We start from the raw sequence: 21266 nt of genomic DNA on the forward strand, positions 1-21266 counted from the left end.
AAAGCAGGAGAGGAGTGTTGGTGGGACCTGAAGGAGATGGCAAGAGACAAATATTGGTGGAGAGAGTTATTCGAGGCCCTCTACATCCCGTGGGGTGCCACAGGAAATGATTGATTGGTTGACTGATTGTATATCCTGTTACTACTGATAAGGATTCACTTTACTGTTTATTTTTGTGGCTGCAAATTTGGGAGCTTAACCTGAGCTTGTGTACTTGCAGACTGTGGTCAGTAATTCCTTCTGCTGTCTGAAACTAGTATTGTACCTGTGAGTGCTTTAAGGCATCAAATTTATATGATGCCTTTATAATGATGCTGGTTGTGTGCTAAGAAGAAGATACATATGTATCTCTACAGAAAAAGTACGTTATTATTTAACAGCAAAAGTACAGTACAGCCAGGTAATTGCTGAGTTGCAATCTTGCTGCACTACTGGATTCTGATTATACAAAAAAGGTAAAAGTAGCTTTGTGTATTTTTATCCCATTTTATCCCTTACAAAAATTAATAAAGATACATATTAACATATATACTGTATATATAAAACAGGGGAAACTGGTGAGAAGCGTACAAGCTTGGACTGGGTTCCACAGAAGGGAAATTTTCAGTAATTTTGAGAAAGTATCAATGCACCTCTCATATAATAATATGTTAAATTATAAATATGAGAAAGCGTGAGGGCCTAAAGCATGATATATGGAGAAACTACGGGGGCTTCGATTGGAAAGTTCAGACCAAAAAAAACATTTTAAAGGCAAAATTTGTGGTTCATTAACATGGCTGGTCCCAAGACCCAAAATGTGAGGCAAAAGGCAAGTTTCCAGTACATCTAACTACTGTAAAACTTATTTAGCTCTGTATATAAGATTTAGTATTCTTACCTATTATGTAACATTTTGGTCCCAACATTGTGGTGTGTTATATATAAGCATTATGCTAACAAAAGAACATAAAAGTATATCATCATCATCATCATCATCATCATCCACACCTCCTTTCCCACCCTAGGGCAGGGTGAGGAGTAGCAATATCCAGACGGCCCAAATTTACCCAGTCCAATCAGCTATACTTCCATCCACTTATCATTCAAGCCCCCGGATTCCAAGCTCTATCAGATACGCCAAAAACATTCACCACAATCTGTAGCTTCACACAAACGTATCTAATAGAGTCAATCCAGACACTGCCATGTTAAAAAAAGGTGCCAAATCCCTCATCATGCACTTCGTCTCACAACATTCATCCAGCAAGCTCGATCTCTTGTCAGTTCCCTAGTCTCACCGACTTCCAAACCTCTCTTCTTCACACACTCATCCATCATATCTCTCCACCTTCTCCTTGGCATACCTCGCCTCCTCCCTCCTTCAAATTCGCTCAGATATACCTTTTTCACCACTCTATGTTATCCATTCTCTTCACATGACCATACCATCTCAGTACACTCTTCAATTCTGGTGTCCACAGACTTAGTCACTCCACATCTTTCACGAATCACATTATTTTGTATCCTATCCACCCTCTGTACTCCACATACATTCCTCAGCAGTCCCATCTCCACTCCTCTTACTCTTGACTTTTCATTTTCATGCAAAACCATAGTCTCACATCCATATGTTAAAGTTGACACTAACACTGCTTCATGTAAGCCTCATGCTGCTGTAACACTCAAGCCTCTGTTTCTTATCAAGGCCTTCATTGCGCCAGCAACTTTTCTTCCTTGTGTCACTCTACTTTTGACTTTTTTTGCACATTTTCCTCTCTTTTCTATCACTGTACCTTGCTATTTGAACTCTCTCACCAATTCCAGTCTCTCTCCATTCACTGTAACATCGCACTGGGAGTCACCTTCTCTCTCAATAACCATCACTTTACTCTTTTCTACATTTACTCTCAAGGCACAACGCTCGCAGACAACAGCAAAACTCTGCACTAGCCTGCCAAGTTCTTGTCTGGTATTTGCAAGCATTAATGCATCATCAGCATACAACTAATTTTAGATATTCCATCCATCACCATTCATTATCAATCCCATTCTCCTCTCCAATACTCGTGTTTTTACTTCTCTCATCACCCCATCCATACTGTATATATGTTGGCCCAACCTTCTCCATCATTACCCCTCCCCTCCCCGAATTTGTCTTTAAAGTACCAAAGCTATTATAACACACTGAAAAACATATTCATAAAGACACTTACTGTACTTAAACAAGCTATAGTGGTAGGGTGTTAGGAAGGAGGGAGAAGGAAGAAGGAGGTGCACAATGGTCCTTTACATGGCCAAATGCTTTGTTCTACCCACAAGCATTCATACAATTATATACAATATTTTACCAGATCTGAGCCATTTCGAACCTGTAGCCTATTTCACTTTATAGTACAGGTAGCTAAACAGATTCTACTCCTGTTATGCTTATATCACGAACATGACCATCGTCATCTTGCATTACTGTTGAATTGTGATGTGAAAATATTCCTCATAGGTGAATGTACTGCATTGTCATATTATGCAAAGTTACAGTACTTAGAAATGAATAAGACTGAAGTTTATTTATGTAAAAAAAAAAAAAAAAAAAAAAAAAAAAAACTTTTATGATTGCATTAATGACACACACACACACACACACACAAAGGAATGCAGAGAGCAAATGGTAGATAAGATTCACGGTTTAATTGTGTGTTCTCTGGCCAATATGGTACCAATTTATAAGGGAGGGAACAAGGAAAAACCTCTGAATTATAGACCAGTGTCCCTGACCAGCATGGTTGCAAAACTGTGCGAGAGAATCTTGGAAGACAGATGGATAAAATGTATGGAGGCGATGGATATTTTGGCAGAAAGTCAATTGGATTCAGAAATGGAAGGTCATGTGTTTCCAACTTGTTAAGCTTCTACTCAAGGGTGACAGGTGTGCTACAGGAGAGAGATAGTTGAGTGGATTGTGTGTCCTTAGATTTGGAGAAAGCCTTTGACAAGGTACCCCACATGCAACTAAGGTGGAAATTGGAACACATAGGCAGACTGAAGGGGAACCTCTTGCACTGGATGAGAGACTTCTTGAGAGACAGACAAATGAGGACAATAATAAAAGACAAGATGTATGGATGGAGGGAAGTAACAAGTGGAGTCCCACAAGGACAGGTGCCCGTAATGTTCCTGATTTACAGTGAACAGTTATGCAAGTCTGTCTGCTGACAATACAAAGATCATCAGGAGAGTAGATATTGAAGAAGACGGTAAAATGCTGCAGGAGGATCTGCAGCCGAATGTGGTAAATGAAATTCAATGCAAAGAAATGTAAATTATTGGAAATGGGTAAAAGTACCAAGAGACCATCACTGAAGTATCTGATGGGTAATGATCCAATCACAAAGGCGAGAGAAGAGAAGAACTTAGGAGTGCTGGTCCAGGAAAATTTGTCACCCAAAAAACATGCAAGATATTTAGAGAGACATATAATCTCTTGACTAACATAAAAGTAGCATTTCATTACACAGATGAGGAGATGATGAAAAATTTGATAGCGGCCATGATCTGCCCCAGATTGGAATATGTGGCAGTAATTTCTCCCATCTTTCCTCTCACTTCTTACTGCTTTTCTTTCCTTTACAGATGACTTTACATTGAGTGACAAGCCAAATGGTTTCCTGCAAGCCAAGAAACCATTTACAACGCTGGGTGGTAACCATATAACCAAACCATACGTGCTCCCTACGTGTCAACAAGTGAGTTGGTGGAGGGTTAGTGCCCCTCCCCATAAAACAAATAACTCAAAGTCAAATGGCCACCCCTTATGGGATTATGGCGTCTGGCAATAGATAGATAGATAGAATGTGGTCCCCACATAAAAAGAAAGATATAAACAAGATTGAGAGAATACAAAGAACAGCAACCAAGATGGTCCCTAGCCTGGCAGAGTTGTCATACAGAGAAAGGCTGGAAAAACTAGACCTGCCTTCCTTAGAAGAAAGGAGAGAGAGGGGCGACATGATTGCAGCATTCAGGGCCAGGATGGGAGCAGAAAAAATTGACAGAGAAGATCTGTCTGTATGGGATGGGAGAGTAACAAGAGGACACGGAATGCAACTGAAAAAACCAAGTTGCTTGAAGGATATCGTGAAATACAGTTTTCCATATAGATGCACAGACCTGTGGAATAGCCCAGACAAAGAGATCATCCAGTCTAAAAACTTAAACGAGTTCAAAGCAAAATCTGACTTCAGAGAAACAGAGACCGGACTCCACGAGCGTAGCTCATTTCCTGTATATCACAACTAGGTAAATACAAAATGAATGCTAGAATAGTGCAGTATGCACATTAGTGAACAGTAATGGCTCAGTAACTGTTGGGCAAGTTGGTCTTACATACCCAGTTTTAATGGTAAACGAAATGAATTGGACCAGAATCCAGTTCAAATAACAAACTGCAAAACTGAACAGCTGAATACAAGGTAAATTATTTTTTGACATGTGGAATTAGCAAACTTTTGTGTTCAATACAGTGCTTACCTTCAACCTAGCATACACAGGTTAAGAACATACTGTTAATGTAAAACTGTTATTCTCTCCATCAACATAAGTGACAGAAACACAAACCTGGGCTGAGGATGCACACAAGACGGGGCGAGCATGAGAGACAGCAGGAGGTAGAGGAACAGATGTGGAGACAGAAGGCAGTGCTGTTGGTTGGGCTGGAGCTGGCTCTGGTCGGAGTGCATCATGCATACCATATCGCCAAGTCCAGGATCGTGCGACACACTCAAATTGGCGTTTATCTGATTCATACAACCGTCCAATATCTGGCTCCATGCACACCTGTTTTTATGAAGAGTAAATATTTGGCACAAAAACTTACAGATCATACAGTAAACAACCAAATAACTACTAAAAGTAATTCTTTACTTTAAAAAAATAGGGGACATTTTAGCAATGATACTTCATACCAACAATATTTGGCATATTCAGATCTGACCAAATGCAACTTAGACTCTATCACGACATTATTACATGAAAGTATTGTGATCCCTACTCAGAACATATGGTCATGAAGCTTGCACTCTGTTGGAATGACACATGTCAAGAGTAAGAAGAGTGGCAAAGGAGTATTTAAGAGGAGCATGTGGAGTTACATGGAGACAGACAGTGACTTACTGTTCTTTTGGCCTTTTGTAGACCAACACAAAATGTGATGCCTATTCTAATAAACATGAAAACTTATAGATCTAGTCTTACTGCATGAAATTACCAAGTGGCTACTGAATGTCAGGAAAGTTTGCAAATAATAACCTATTCAAGTTCAGAAAACATCTGTAGCCACTCCTCAAGTACACAGACAATAACTGCTTTACGGAAAGCTTATACTGGTTAGAAAGATGTCTATGAAAAGACAAATGACAAACTATTTCTCGAGTACAAAGATATTAACAGGCTTTATAAAAAGCCTAAGGCTGTATCATGACTGGCAACAAAACAAAAACAAGCTATAGTTTGACCTCGCTATGCGATACGGTTGCGTCAAGTGAATACCTATTGCATGACCATTTATTGCATAGTGAGGTCAATATAACGAGTTTAATGGGGTTGGAGAGGGTGGCTTTGACTGTGAAACCTAAAATGCCCCAAAGACCTCTGCCACCCACCTGAAGTTTGTCCTATGTTGGTACAAGTTGTCACCGAGGGTCCCTGCCAAGGATGGGGGACAGTTGGAGGGTCTGGATGATAACTCCACACAAAAAGGTATCCATCCATCCATCCATCCATCATCCAATCCTACATTGCCCCATGAGGAGCATAGGAGCCCGGGGCTATGCAGTTGGTCCCAACATTTAAGATGAAGGTATCACTTCACTTAATTCTGCCCACTGCACTATTTGTTATGTGCTTGCACTGTTATTTGGGTACAGCAATGGTATTTCAGAGGCCTTTCAAGCACAAATGGAACAAAAGCTGGACGATCACAGCCAATGTAAACACTGGACTACCATCATGCCTCACTCAGCTGACTAGAGGCCCCTCAAAGGGATGGTTGTTATGTAGCTAAGGCTGATGTGATTCACAAGTTTCAGTATTTCACACACAAGAAGGTATCAATTCACTTAATATCGCACAATGCACTACAGTACTTGTTAGGCACTTGCACTGTTATTTGGTGATTGCAATGGTATTTCAGTGGCCTTCAACTCCTACATGCCAGGGGTTTTCCAATGTTGCAGGCTCCTCCCTATGGGGGATTTCCATGATTATGGAAAAAATACCCTTACTTCAAACCCTAATATCTGCCAAACTATAACAGCTAGAGAAAAAATTAAAGATACATAAGACTCAACAACTCTTCCTCTTTCAAATGAACGTATCCCCACATTTCCATGTAGTCCCGTCAATGAGTAAGGATTAAAGTTCAAAGGGTGGTGGGAAGATGCTTGCGGCTATACATGTCAGCCAGTGTTGCTCTGTGCCCAAAATTGTGACGGCTATACACGTCATCCGGTGCCTAAGGGTTAATGCACAGAACAGAATGAAAGGCAGATGATCACAGTGAATGTAAACACTGGGTGGCCATCATGGCTTGCTTGCATCACTGCATCCACGTAAGACTCTTGGAGGCGGCCGTAGAAATATCATTCAAGCAAAATCAAAATAATTTTTCTATGTTATACTGAAACAGTGACCTCTATACACTCTTCTCATTCAATCATCCACACACACAGTTATTTATTGCTTACATTCATCAAACTCATTTACAATCCTCTTTACCGCTCACCATGTATCACAGCATCTCTATCTTTAACAGTACAATGAAGTGATTAGTCAACCCACTCATCCAACTTCCATACACTCTAGTGTCAACCACAAGATCAATTCTTTCACATAATCATCCCCCCCCCCCCAACAGTAAATTACTGCCTTATGTTCATCCAGTTTGCTTCCGATTTTCCTTCTCATTTGCCATGTACACCCGTGGATCATCTTGTGTCTGACAAAGATACTGGCTACTACCAAGCCTTCTCCTGCACAAGCATTCACCAAGGCATTACCATTCCCATCCACTCCAAAAGGTACATCCCTCTGTCCAAACACTCCATTTTTTCTAGGATTCCCCATTTTTTCATTCTTATGACCAATCAGAAACACAGTCTCACTACCAGTACTCTCAAACTTCCCCTACCATGCTTCTGTACTTGCCCAAAACTCCTCTTTCACTCCAACCACTCAGTCCTCTGTCAGAGTGTACACACATACATACAATCACTCACTCTTGTATTCCTACTCTGATCCAACTGAACTATACTTCCTTATGCTCTCCTTCCATCTCTTCGATACAACGATGCATACATCCTCCTCCATCCTCTCATTCTCATCCAATACAGAAGATATAGGCCTACTCAATCCATACACCCATTCTCCTCACCATCTGGTCACAGTCAAACTGCATATATCCACTTTTGCATCTTCAAAAACCAACACAATCTTCCTTTCTTTCACCTCATCATCTGCATCTCTTACAATCCAAGTCACCATCTCCTAAGAAATATCCTTTATCCAGTCCTTGGTAGTTACCTGTTGGATCGTCCACATCCAACCACTTCGTATTTTTTAGGGTAAGTCAATAGCCATCCAATATCCCAACTTCATTGCTTTCATGACATGTAGGGCATATGTGGGTTTGGTTATATGGTTATCACCCAGCAAACTTAACGTTTTCTTGGTTTACACAAAACCATTTGGCTTGTCACTCAGTAAGTCATTTCAGTGCAGCCTTGCACTGAGTGAGTTGATGTGTGCCCCATAACCAAAAATGGAGTGGCTGAGCAATTATAATAAATACATCTTCTCACACTTGATTTATTTCTTCAATCTGGTGACACTTCTATATTATATTCTTACTGCTGTTAGATAATCTTAATGGGCTTAAGTGAGCCCTAAGCAGTGAAGGTCCTAACTACTCCCGTTTGAAAAGTCTCTCCAAAGCTGAATAAAATAATCCTGAGACAATAAGAACAAACTAAAAAATACGCAGTGATACAAGGTTTAAACCCATTCCACTACACTATAACACACTCATTCTAACCTGACAAAGATCCCTAACCCCTTTCAGCTCAGCTGATAACCAAGTGGACTCAGATTAACTGACAGAAAACCAAGGAGATTCATTCCTATTTTAAAACAAAGCTTCATCATACTTCATGCAACCATGACTTGGTATTCAAGTTGTAAATGATTCATTTCTGTCAGGTGAAAACAAACTGACTATATTATAACGTAAGAATGGTGAGGCTGACCTTAGTGTATGGATCAGTTAGGAGGGACTGGATGGAGATGAGAACCTTGGAGATGGTGAGGGCCAGAGACCAATTGTGCTGTATGGAGTCTATCCCAATATCTCCATGTCGGGATACATTTGGGTGGAAGATCTTGGTTATGAAGCGCACAATTGGGGGACACAAGGGGTAGCTGCCAAAAGGAAGAAACTGAACACTGATGTTGGTGTGACAACTGATAAACAACAGTTAAACAATTTCAATCACTGCTCTTTTGTTTGGTTACTGTTGCATCAGGCACCATATGGCCCCACTCCCCACAACCACTCTACCACTACTCTGCTTGCCTGATTCACCTTCATCATTTTGTCAAAACCCTATTTCCCGCTAATAGATAACACGAGTAAAATCCTGATGTACTAAAAGGGAAGTGATCAATGAATAAGAACTAATAAAAGTCTACAACATGAGCATAAGACATGGATATCACAGAAAGCTGCTAAACAGCCACTTCTAAATAACAAAATTAATATAACATTAATTAGCTTAATTTGGCTGGTATATATTCTGGAGTTTTACTGTACCAGTACAGTAATTCAAAATATCTTATTTGCCCTTTTGCTGCTAAAACATGAAAAAATTTACCTATGAGGAATCTGAATATACAAGAAGAATGTTCCACCTTCATATGGAGAACCAGCTGGCCCACGTATGGATGCTTGCCAGTGCAGGGATAATTTGTCTAGTGGCGATGCTTGGATTCCTTCAGGTGGGTCAGAACGCAGGGCTGGAAAAAGTGTAGGAAGACACAATTACTTGAAGACTTACAAAACAATATTAAAAAATGTTTAGGTACTGTACAAATGTTCTGGTGTCAACATCTTTTTCCATATGAAGTTGTAGTATCACACATTTTACATAATAATTTTTAAAGCTGTTTAGTCATAATTAACAGTGTGTAATGAAGTGTGAATGATGAACAACCAAATATCATTTCGCTGTTAGCTGTGGTATAGGAAGAAGGTGGATGGCCGACCACAAGGGCCACCCTGTTTCAATTATAAAAAGAAGGTTAGGAGAAGTGAAAAGATATCTGAATAGTGCGTAAGTGTAAAGTCCTGGGGAACCATTTATTATGTTGGTATATGTGAATGTACTTAATACCATTTTATAGAGGTGTATAATGTGCTAGTAGAGTTGTCATTTATCTCTACTTTTTGCATAAGCCCAGAGTATATGTAATGCTCGGCACCTCACTTTTTAGCTGACCTAAGCACCGCGCCCTTGTCCGGCTCGATGACTGTACAGCGTCAGAGAAGCTGCTTTACAGTTTTAAAGGGAGGTGGTGTCGCTCCTACATATCTCTCGGGTCGCAGTTATATTATTCTGTACCCAATAAAGAGAGATTTAATCTGCTCATTTCTGTCACCTTACGCTACCACTTAATAACAGACCAGCTTCCTCCTTCTCGTGGCAGAGGACCTTTGGTGGGAAGTGTCGGGCAGTGACGGCGAGTAGCTGACGTGTACTACAGACAGTGTCGTCGATCCAACACAGTGGTCTAGTTACACTATACAGCAGAACACTTAATATGTAGTCAACTGCTACTCCATAACGGCTACATTATTTACATTAAATTGGTGGCCAGCAGTGCGACGATACATTTTATTGGTGCTAGCGGTGGCACGATATTTAGTGCTAGCCGTGTACCGATACATTAAATTGGTGCTCAGTGCTGGGATACGATACGTGCTAAAGGGCTTTATGCTGTGAACCAGTAACCCTTGCAATCGCTCGTTCCTGAAGGTGAAACAGAAAATCTTACTCTACTATTGTAAGGGGACTAATTACTAGTGAGTTAAGTGGAGCAGATAAACTGGAGTGGTGAATATTAATTCCTCCCATTATTCTGCCAGTGCGAGATTCCTATCTTAAGCACAAACTGGCAGTTATCTCGCCCTGTGGTGTGCGAGATATCTCCATCTTCAAACGCAAACTGGCAAGAATCTCGGTCTCGTGTGCGAGAGGCGAGATAAGGGGAGTTCAAGCCAGTGCGGTGAGGAGTGGATCAACTAGCGACTTCTAGCAACTGGCGTGGACGGCCGAACCGAGCCGAGAGAGACCGACTCCCACAGCGAGTGGGCTGTCGTGTGGTTGGAGGAGTCTGGTGGAGTGTGGAACGTGGAATGTGGAACATCATCCTGGACTTTCATATCTAGGTAGTGTCCAAGCATTAGTAATCCACACACACACACACACTTGAATCAACAAACGTTAGTTAGTTGATGAGTGGAAATAAAGGTTTCTCAGAATTCCCTTGAAATAAATATACTTTCTGTGTATTTTATATATGTTCCATTCTCTGTCACTTACCATAACTATCCTTTTTTATGTCAGTTTATCTTCCTGTAACTGGGAGTAACTATCCTGTCAGTTTATCTTCCTGTAACTGGGAGGGGAATGTTACTGACAAGGTTAGATGGATACAGTGAAGTGGGGACGTAGAATAAGGGAAATAGGGATTAGCCAATCCCACTAGACTCAGAATTTTATGAGTGGGTTGATCTGCAACGTTGCACCTTCCAACCCATTCAGTTGAAGTCAGTTTTCCATGCTCATATTCAAGCGAAACAGTACTTTTACTTTCCTGAGACAGAGGATGTAACTGTGATTTGTGCCTCACAGAATCAATTCCTTACAGTAAAAGGGTACTATATTGCACCTGATTTTTGTGAGTTACACAGTAAAGAGATAGCAGTTCTGCCTAGCAAGCATCATCTAGCTTTGACAGTGAACTTCTCATCCCAGTTACGACCCTTTTTACCTTCATTCAATGTTACTTCTTGAATGTGAACAGGCTGTCTCATAAGAACATAAGAAGAGAGGATAACTGCAGTAGGCCGGTTGGCCCATGCTAGGCAGCTCCTAGAAGAGTAACTGAACTACTAGAATGAGATAAGGATAGCAAAGAAGAAGGCTCTCCATGTATTAAAGGAGCTTACCTTCCTCTCCCACCTGAACAGGACTGATTTAGAGCCTTATGTACTGTCCTATCTTCCTTCATACCCTTCTCCTTCCTATTTTGGTCCTGGCATTGGTCTTCTACTTATTGTGGTCTTGTCCTGTGTTTGTGTTTTAGGCTACTATTTAAGGCGCCAATTAAGGAACCCACTGAGACCACGTGTCCGTACTCGCAGATTGCAAGTGGATGTTCCTGAATGGTTAGCTACCCTACACTCTGGTTAGGATACACGGTAGTTAGGACAACAATGTCGACGAGGACGTCAATGGTGTGGCCAAGCGATGTTCTGGTGTCAACATCTTTTTCCATATGAAGTTGTAGTATCACACATTTTACATAATAATTTTTAAAGCTGTTTAGTCATAATTAACAGTGTGTAATGAAGTGTGAATGATGAACAACCAAATATCATTTCGCTGTTAGCTGTGGTATAGGAAGAAGGTGGATGGCAGACCACAAGGGCCACCCTGTTTCAATTATAAAAAGAAGGTTAGAAGAAGTGAAAAGATATCTGAATAGTGCGTAAGTGTAAAGTCCTGGGGAACCATTTATTATGTTGGTATATGTGAATGTACTTAATACCATTTTATAGAGGTGTATAATGTGCTAGTAGAGTTGTCATTTATCTCTACTTTTTGCATAAGCCCAGAGTATATGTAATGCTCGGCACCTCACTTTTTAGCTGACCTAAGCACCGCGCCCTTGTCCGGCTCGGTGACTGTACAGCGTCAGAGAAGCTGCTTTACAGATTTAAAGGGAGGTGGTGTCGCTCCTACATATCTCTTGGGTCGCAGTTATATTATTCTGTACCCAATAAAGAGAGATTTAATCTGCTCATTTCTGTCACCTTACGCTACCACTTAATAACAGACCAGCTTCCACCTTCTCGTGGCAGAGGACCTTTGGTGGGAAGTGTCGGGCAGTGACGGCGAGTAGCTGACGTGTACTACAGACAGTGTCGTCGATCCAACACGGTGGTCTAGTTATACTATACAGCAGAACACTTAATATGTAGTCAACTGCTACTCCATAATGGCTACATTATTTACATTAAATTGGTGGCCAGCAGTGCGACGATACATTTTATTGGTGCTAGCAGTGGCACGATATTTAGTGCTAGCCATGTACCGATACACAAATACACAGTAATCTCTCCAATATCCGATGTAATACAGCCAAAGGCACGTCCGAAAGTGGGATCGTCCGGATACTGGGACCCTGCCTACTGGACTGGTACTTATGGACCCTAACCCAGCCTAACCCATAAAACCACCTAAGTAACTCCCTACTGGACATGCATAGCACCTACCTGAGACCCTATTCACACAAAAAGGGACAGAAAGCATGAAATAAAAGGAGTCAGAGAATGAGGTGAGTATGGAAAATATTTAGCAGTGTAGAGGGTACTTACAACACATCCGTGGCCGTTACAAAGATTAACCCACCTCCTCTAAGGCTCTGGCAGTGGTGAAAATGCTCTTGAAGCACGTACAGTAATCCAGCGTTGTGCTGCACTTAATCCTTTGCACTGTGAATTATAATTGTTTAACACTGCACATTCTGTTCTTACTTGTGCCATGCCAGTTGCAACTGCCAGTTTGCACTCTGCACTCTTAATTCTAATTCTTAACACTGCACAACACTGTAAATTCCCATGTGGTCTAATGGTGAGGTATTGCAGTTTATTCACTGATTATTCACAAAAACGAGCATGTACGGCATCCATTGCGATGAGTGTCTAGTCAGGATGGTAGTTAGGTGGTAATGGGAGGGGAGAAAGCAAGGGGCTATGAGTAAACACAGTTGGTAAGCGCCACACACCAAGTTCAAATTACGGTTGAAAAAAAAAATAAGATTTTTGCTTTTTTACGTTTTTTTACCATTTGGGGGTTCCGAAGGCCCGGGCCCAAAATGTTGGGACATTGGGGTGCCCGGTTACTGGGCATCTGGATATTAAAGAGATTAGTGTACTTAAAAACAATCCCTCCATCTATCCAGCACCCAATCCTGTGTAGCCTCATCAAGAGAATAAAGATCCAAGGCTTGGTTATTTAGTCCAGACAATTAAGGCAAGGATAACTCACCTTTCCCTGAGCAGCATAATGTGAGCAAGTAATAAGAAGGAAAAATATAGAGTTGTTCTATGATCTAAGTTGGAAACAGGATAAAAATAACAATAAAAATAAAAACAGTTTACCCTCCTCCAACAAGGTTGATACATTAGTGAAGGTAGCACAGACGATGAGGATCAAGTTTGACAAAGTACGTATCCCGAAGGAAAATAGGGGGTTACAACTCCTCAGTCTTGTTGGAACAGGAGGTTCATGGTTCACAACCAGTTGGGGTCTGTAAGTTCCATTTGAGGAAGAGTTGGGGTTTTTTGCTTGCGTAATGCCACTCAGGAGCAAGCATGGCAACACTGCCTTAACTATCAGGACTAAATAAACCTGCACAGGGTGCCAGCATTCCTGTTTATACCTGCATAAGAAACAATGGGAATGGATGATGATGATGATAATGAAACTATGACAAGCAAGTACAGTATAAAGTAGACCTTTGCTATAATGGACCCCAGTACTGCAGATACCTGATTTAATGGACACCATGAAGTCCTTCAAACGTTTGCCGGCTATAATGAACAATGTCTGTTAAATGGGGCACACAACATGTGTTTCCTATCGTATTCCAACCTGGCCTGAAATTGCCCCCTCCCCACTGTGACTGCTGAGTTGTAGTAACTGACTATAGTAATACTATACAGGTGGGTCCCGATTTTACGAGCTAATTGGGAGCAAGGATTTTGCTAGTCAGCTGAATTCTCGTTAAATGAAGTGAAGAACTTATGGGAAAAACAGGGTCAGGGAGCAAGGCCTCTGAGCAACCTCCCCCCAAACCACCAAAACTGACTTTCTGATCATTTTACGCTGAAATAAGGAGTTAATACAAAAGGGTAATACACCTAACAGCATTAGACAATGGAAGAAAAATCTATTCAACAAGGAACTAGATGTCTTACATGGGTTCGAGTGTCTTCCATGACGTATGCCGGCTGTGCTCCACCACCGCTTGGCTGGCTCGTTTCCTCTCTCTGAGGCCTGAGAGGGTGCAGTGGTGGAAAGCTGGTGGGAGAATCAAAGGCCCACCTCCTCCAACTCTGCTTCCGATGACGGAGACGAGAGGAAGCTCTTGAACCCATGGAAATCTTCCTCTTCCTCTTGAAGTGGCAACGGTGATGAGGGTGCTGGTGGCTGTGGGGTGCGGGATGCTGAAGGCTTGGAGGGAGGAGGTGTAGGGGAGCTGAACAGAGTCCTGGGAACTCCCTTGCTCGTACTGGGTCCTGGATCCAACGTTGATGTGCTAGTCGAGGGGCGAGGTTTCTTCTTGAAGAAACTATCGATGGTGGTCTGGGTTGCTTTCACCGTCTTCTGACGGAGCAGCTCCTCGTACTCCAACAGCAGCTTCACCATCCCTGTCTTGAAATTCACAGCCCGGTTAACCCCTTAACCACAGGGATGTCGGAAGTGCGCCGTGCCCCTACCGCGGGGATAATCGTGCTCCGACTGACTTTTTAAAAATATTTGCCAAAAATCAGTTATTAGTCCTAGAATATTATAATTAAATATGCATATGGCACAAACCTTCAGCTTTCTCCTGGGATGTGTGTTGAGCCTTCGTCGACTACCGTAGGACTTGTGGAGACTTCTGAAGTTGGGTAACGAAGTCTCCACTTTACACTTTCTGATACCCTGTAATATGGTTACCACTGCCTGATATTATCACTACAAACACTATTCTATGAATTTCAAGTAGTTTGGAATCTATATTTAAGAAAAAAAAAAAAAAAACACTGTGAAAGCAATGTAAATTATGAGCGCGTACGAGCTTTCCACACGCACTCGTTCCCCGCTGGTATTCTGAGGCGGAGCTGTCATTTATTATTCATAAACACACTCACACTTTATATTCCTAGTACTTTATTACACTTATTTATATATGCAATATTTATCCATAAATTTCCTTCAGTACTAGTAATTTATTTTCACTCCAGGCATTCACTTTCTCGTTCAGTAAACTAGCGTAAGAGCGAAGCTTTCACTTTCAATGTCATTACTCCAAGTAGTCACTGTCCATCATAATCACTGATAAATTATCCAGTTTACATTCCAAGGCAGAGTCACTTAGCCCTTTAACCCTTCCCACACAAGGTTTAATACAGATAGAGGTCACAGGGCCCTTTGTAGTGAGCTCAGAAGCGGCAGAAGTGGATGGGCGCGAATCAGACATGGTTTCACCTCGAAAGATGATAGTAAACTGAATGATGTGGCGTATATGGGCAGGGAAGGGTTGACAATGTCGGCATGGTGACAACTGCTAATTTATATGCTATGAAATGATTGGCAGGAAATCTAAACAATACATAATAAATTAGGTAGTTCCTGGTGAATGTATCACTTAGACTTCGCCCTTCCTTTCTTATACTGTATATATTTTTATTACGAGAATACAGTAAACTGAATGATGTGGCCTATATGGGCAGGGGATGTTGACAATGCCAGCGTGGTGACAGCTGCTAATTTATATGCCATGAAATGACTGGCAGGAAATCTAGACAATACATAATAAATTAGGTAATTCCAGGTGAATGTAAATATCACTTAGGCTTCTCCCTTCCTTTCTTATATATATTTTATTACGAGAATAGGTCATACGGCATATTTCAAGGGGAAATAAACAGGGAAAATTAGCGAACGAGTGCACGTGGGGTGTTGCCAGGTGATAATTAGCCCATTCCAGATGTATGGTAGTATCAATTACCTTTTCTCTTTCTTTTATATATTATTTTGTATAAGAATAGGGCACAGGGCACATTGCAATGGATAAAATGAGTGGAAAAATCCGTCCAGGATTTGCGTATCACTGCGCAGCTGGGCAGGCGGGAGGAGAGGGTAATGGAGGGGAGGTAAGGAGGGGAGTCATGGACAAGAGGAAAAAATGGCCAAATTGTCAACAATGGATGGGAGTACAGGTGACATTAGCAGTGCTGACTATAGCTGGACACTGGTAGTACTGATAGATGATACAAGCCACCACTTGAAAGCCCGGGCGAATTCAAAAGAACACGGAATCACAAAAGTGACGCCCCGCGGTATGATCCCTTGTGCCCGAGCGTCACGCAAGTGACGCCCCGCAGTTAAGGGGTTAACAAAAGGGTCTGCATCCAGAATATCCTCTGCCAGTCCCATCGCTTTGATGATGATGTCGCTGAGGAACTTGGTGGTCAGCTCCTTAAGCTCAGGCAGCTTATCCTCCTCCACCATCTCCTGCTCTCGGTGTTCGTTGAGCTAGAAGAGGTCATCCTCTGACAGCTCCCGTGAGTGGGACTGCAGGAGCTCCTCCACGTCCTGCTGGTTAATCTCGTCGAAGCCGGCGGTCTGTGTGATGGGAATGATGTCGTTCTGTACACAGGCCACCGGCTCAGCCGGTAAGCCACAGAACGAATTCACACACTCAGGCCACAGCAACTTCCACACTCCATTCAGGTTCCCCTCCTTCACCTCCTCCAAGGATTCCTTAATGTTGTACGCCTTCCAGAATTCCTTGACAGACTTCCCAGTATCCAAGGCATCGTTAAGTTTCCACATACACCTCCTGGTGTAATATGCCTTAAAGGAGGCAATTACACCCTGGTCCATGGGCTGCAGTAAGGCAGTGGTGTTAGGTGGGAGAAACACCACTTTTACATTCGGGAACATTTCCTCGATGGTTGTAGGGTGTCCTGGGGTGTTAACCTGTTGGCCAGGTTGTTCTTGTCGCAGTACTTCTTCAGGAAGGGCACCAAGTATTCCGTCAGGTACTCCAGGAACAAGGTCCTCGTCACCCAGGCCTTCTTGTTTGCCCACCAAACAACAGGGAGACTATAGAGATATATGTCGTGCAGCGCCCTTGGGTGTTGATATTGGTACACCTGCAAAAGTTTCAACTGTGCATCCCCTGCAGCACTGCCAATGAGAAGCAGAGTTAGGCGATCAATACTGGCCTTGAAGCCAGCATTGAGAAGGCATCTTCTTCCACAAGAGGCCAGTCTCATCCAGGTTAAAGACCTGCCTTGCGTTGTAGCCGCCCTCTTCGATGATCTTACACAGCTGCTCAGGAAATGCCTTGGTTGTGTCTGTATCAGCATTCACCGACTCGCCTTGAGTGCTGATATTATGGAGGTTTGCACGCCTCTTAAAACATGCAAACCATCCATCACTGGCCGTGAAGGTGTCACTAACAGGTGAGGGCTTGCTGCGGGCCTGGCTGGGACCCACACCACCACCATCCCCAGAGCTAGCACCACCACTGGGGTCAGCACTTGATGTGCCACCATCACTCACCACATCATTTGCACTTACACTACTTGCAACCTACAACATTTGCATCATACTCCTTCTTGCACCTTTCCCACACTTTTAGTGCTTTGGATTGAATCAGGGCCTTGGAGAAAGGCATGCGGGCCTGGGTCTGGTCCTCCACCCAGACTCGCAACAGCTTCTCCATTTTCTACATCACACAATCACGGGCGCGGATCTGGGTAGCACTCAGAGGCACACTGGATGAAGCAGCCAAATCACTAAGTTTCTGCTTGTTCTTCAGGATGATGCACACAGTCGAGGATGAGAGCTTGTAGGTAGAGCAAAGCTCCGCCACGTGCACACCACTATCGTGCTTCCTAATTATCTCCAGTTTCTGGGTGACAGAGATAGAATGCCAAACATACTTAGCACTGGGAGCACTAGGGGTCGCAATGGAATGCTTAGAAGACATGGTGATACAGTAATCCTGGGAAAAAAAAAAAAAAAAAAAAAAGGCACGCTTCAAAAACTACCTTGACTGAACAAGCTTGGCTGGAAGAATGTTTATGTAAATAAGGCGGGAAGAGGGTCACAGAGCTAGCGTGCGAATCGTTTCCTAGCCGCCGAGGTAAACACAGCGGACACCTGCGGCACGACCCTTGTCTCAATTCTCGTAAGTGTGGATTTTTACCTGCTTGTTAAACAGACGGTGGTGCAAACTCCAAAACCTCGTATCAGTGAATTCTCACTAAGCGATTGCTCGTTAAACGGGACTTGCCTGTACTAGCCATAACAAAATGCTATGACAAGGATGTGAAATAAGATGCAAAAGGGCAAAATTCTGGGCCAAATTAGTGTAAAATAGGTATAGTTTACATTTTTAGTATGAGAATATGCTATTGTACTCATGTATTTTCAAACATGTGCCTGAAATCCCACTTCAGGGGTACCCTCGGATAAAAAAGACTACTGGCTTTAATGGACTTGGCTTTCCCCCAATTAGTCCGTTAAAGCACGAGTCTACTGTATATACACCATATGCTCTTGTTTTACCATGATAATGCGTTTGAAAAAATCCATTGCATAACTGTTTATTGTATATTGAGTCAATTACAACATGGGTTCAGTGGAAACACACTTTTAGCTAAGCTGGTAGTTATTTCACTTCACTGCACTTCACCTGCTGTTTGAACTCCAACACCAGACTATTGTTTAATCACTGTCCCTAACATACCCGACAGTGACTGCGTTCAAAGGCCATCATAAACAAATGGCTGTATGCTTGCAAGTTGGTGCTCATACAAGCAAAAACAATGACCGTACATTGACCAGTGAGGCTTTGTAAAGGATAATAATGATCGTATAAGCAAAAATGCTATCATATATTGAAAAAAAAGATCCTAACTTTTTTGTCATCATATAAGCAATTCATTGTATATGGAGGGTCTGCTTTCTCTCTGTATATACAGTACTGTATACTATATTCGTTCGTTCGTTCATTTTTGAAGACTCCAACATGCTTGCATACGTCGATCTTGGAACACCTTATGGCGGCTATCCATGCTGCACGACCTATGGCAGCCTCCCTGTTCAGTCCTTTAACCCTGAGGTCACACTTAATGACATCGTCCAATGTCAATCTCGGTCTACCCCTCACAACCCCACCCCCAGTATTAACACTTCTCACCTTCTGCACCCAATCATCATCCCCCATCCTCTCCACATGCCCAAACCATCTCAATCTACCTCTCCTCATCACAACACCAATGCATTCCAGTCCCATCCTACCTCTCAACTCTTCCATCGTAAACACAGCCCCCCCAGGCCTTGCATGCAGGGACGCACTGCACATCCACCCAATCATTGTCATTTCTGTACGTTTGAGCCTGCGAATATCCTCTTCCTTTACTGCCCAGATCTCACTACCATACAGCATCACACTCCTGAAACATGCTGTATACAATGACCCATTAGCATGTATGAAGAGTCCTCTCAATGTCAGGAGAGGCAACAGCTCCCTGAACTTCTTCCAACCACTTCTCACCTTAGCCACAGAGCTAGCTCCGGCCTCACCTCCAGCACATAACATGTCTCCCAAATAACAAAACTCTTCCACACACTCAAGAGACTCACCAGCAAGCTCAATCCCTTCACGCCTGACAATCTCCACCTGCTGTCACCAACATGCCGCACACATAGAATCAGCATTATCTCGCAGTCTACCTCTGATACCACTACATCTCTTGTACACCCATTTATCACAAACACTGCACAAGATGGAATTACTTTCAACGCCCTTGTGGCAAACTGCACATAGCCACTCTACCCCGTCTTTGACAGTACCGCCACCAACCCTAGATATCATTACTTTTGTTTTATCTGCATTTACCCTTAAGCCCTTGTGTCCCATACCATCTCTCCACTTCCTAAATCTATCCTCCACCTCCCTTTCATTCTCTGCAACCAGCACCAAATCATCAGCATACAACATCTCTCACGGGAGTCCGTTTCTGAAGTCACATGAGAGGGATTCAAGTACCATGACAAACAACATGGGACTCAAAACTGACCCCTGATGCACACCAACATTCACGGAAAATGCAGCACTCAAATCTCCATTCATTCTTACCTGGGTGCGAGCACCCACATACATGGGCATAACCATCCTAACCAGCCACTCCTCCAAGCCAAGCTTTCTCATTGCCCACTTCACCACCTGTCTAGGGACTCTGTCAAAGGCCTTTTCCAAATCAACAAAAACAAAACACAAATTCCCTTTCTTCCCTGAAGCTGTTGAACAAAGAATTTGGCATCAGTGGTCCCCCTGCCTAGCACAAACCCAAGTTGCATCTCATCAATATTCACTCTTTCTCTAATCATACCTTCTATAACTCTCTCCATTATCTTCATTATCTGATCTAAATGCTTTATACCTCCATAATTTCCTCTTTCCAGGGCATCACCCTTCCTTTTGTACACATTTACAATTACACTCTTCAACCAATCATCTGGGACAACACACTAATATATAATCATATTTATCAGGTCAGTGACTAATCTCACCCCTTTATCTCCTGAGGCCTTCAACATTTTGGCGGCCAACCCAGACACACCTGCTGCCTTCCACACCTGCATCCTGCCTACTGCCTGACTCACAGTAGCAGCATCAATCAAAGGCCAAGGGCCAAACACTGGATCTGCTGGCTCCAAACCTTCCCTGTCCCAGTCAAACTCCTCATTCAACAACCGGCTATAATGCTCTCTCCATGCATCTTTAATATCCCCACTGTTCACCACTACCCTGCCTTCATCATCGTTCACACGCTGCTCACGTATAATATCCCGATTATCCCTCCTCATCTGACTTGCCACCTTAAATATCTTATTTTTCCTTTCCCCATGATTTAGGTTATCAAGTAAAAGTCTCTGTGACTCAGACTTTGTCCTATATACCTCTCTTCTAGCCCTACGCTTGGCAGCCAAGTATTCCTCCTTGTTACCACCCTTCTTCCATTCCCAGAAAAGTCTTCTTTTCTCCTTAACTGCAGCTTCTACACGCTCATCCCACCACCAGGTTACTTTATGTTTTGGTGGGCCTCTTGTCCAACCGTATATTACATCAGTAACTCTCAAGAGGTTGTTCTTGAGAGCTCT

General features: G+C 42.6%; 1 protein-coding gene across 1 annotated transcript in view; it reads right to left on the bottom strand.

Annotated features, from left to right (window-relative positions):
• morgue (modifier of rpr and grim, ubiquitously expressed) overlaps nucleotides 1-21266 on the bottom strand; it is a 122804-nt gene that overhangs the window by 9715 nt on the left and 91823 nt on the right. Inside the window, exons 6-8 of the mRNA XM_080267296.1 lie at nucleotides 8901-9042; nucleotides 8277-8448; nucleotides 4594-4812 (exon numbers count right to left, since the gene is read on the bottom strand). Of these exons, the coding sequence (XP_080123422.1) occupies nucleotides 4594-4812; nucleotides 8277-8448; nucleotides 8901-9042 (533 nt within the window). The remainder of the gene's footprint in view (nucleotides 1-4593; nucleotides 4813-8276; nucleotides 8449-8900; nucleotides 9043-21266) is intronic.

Source organism: Coenobita brevimanus, chromosome 23 (assembly GCF_032717465.1).
Source record: "Coenobita brevimanus isolate Jiangsu-jjx chromosome 23, ASM3271746v2, whole genome shotgun sequence".
In the NCBI taxonomy this organism is placed as follows: domain Eukaryota; kingdom Metazoa; phylum Arthropoda; class Malacostraca; order Decapoda; family Coenobitidae; genus Coenobita; species Coenobita brevimanus.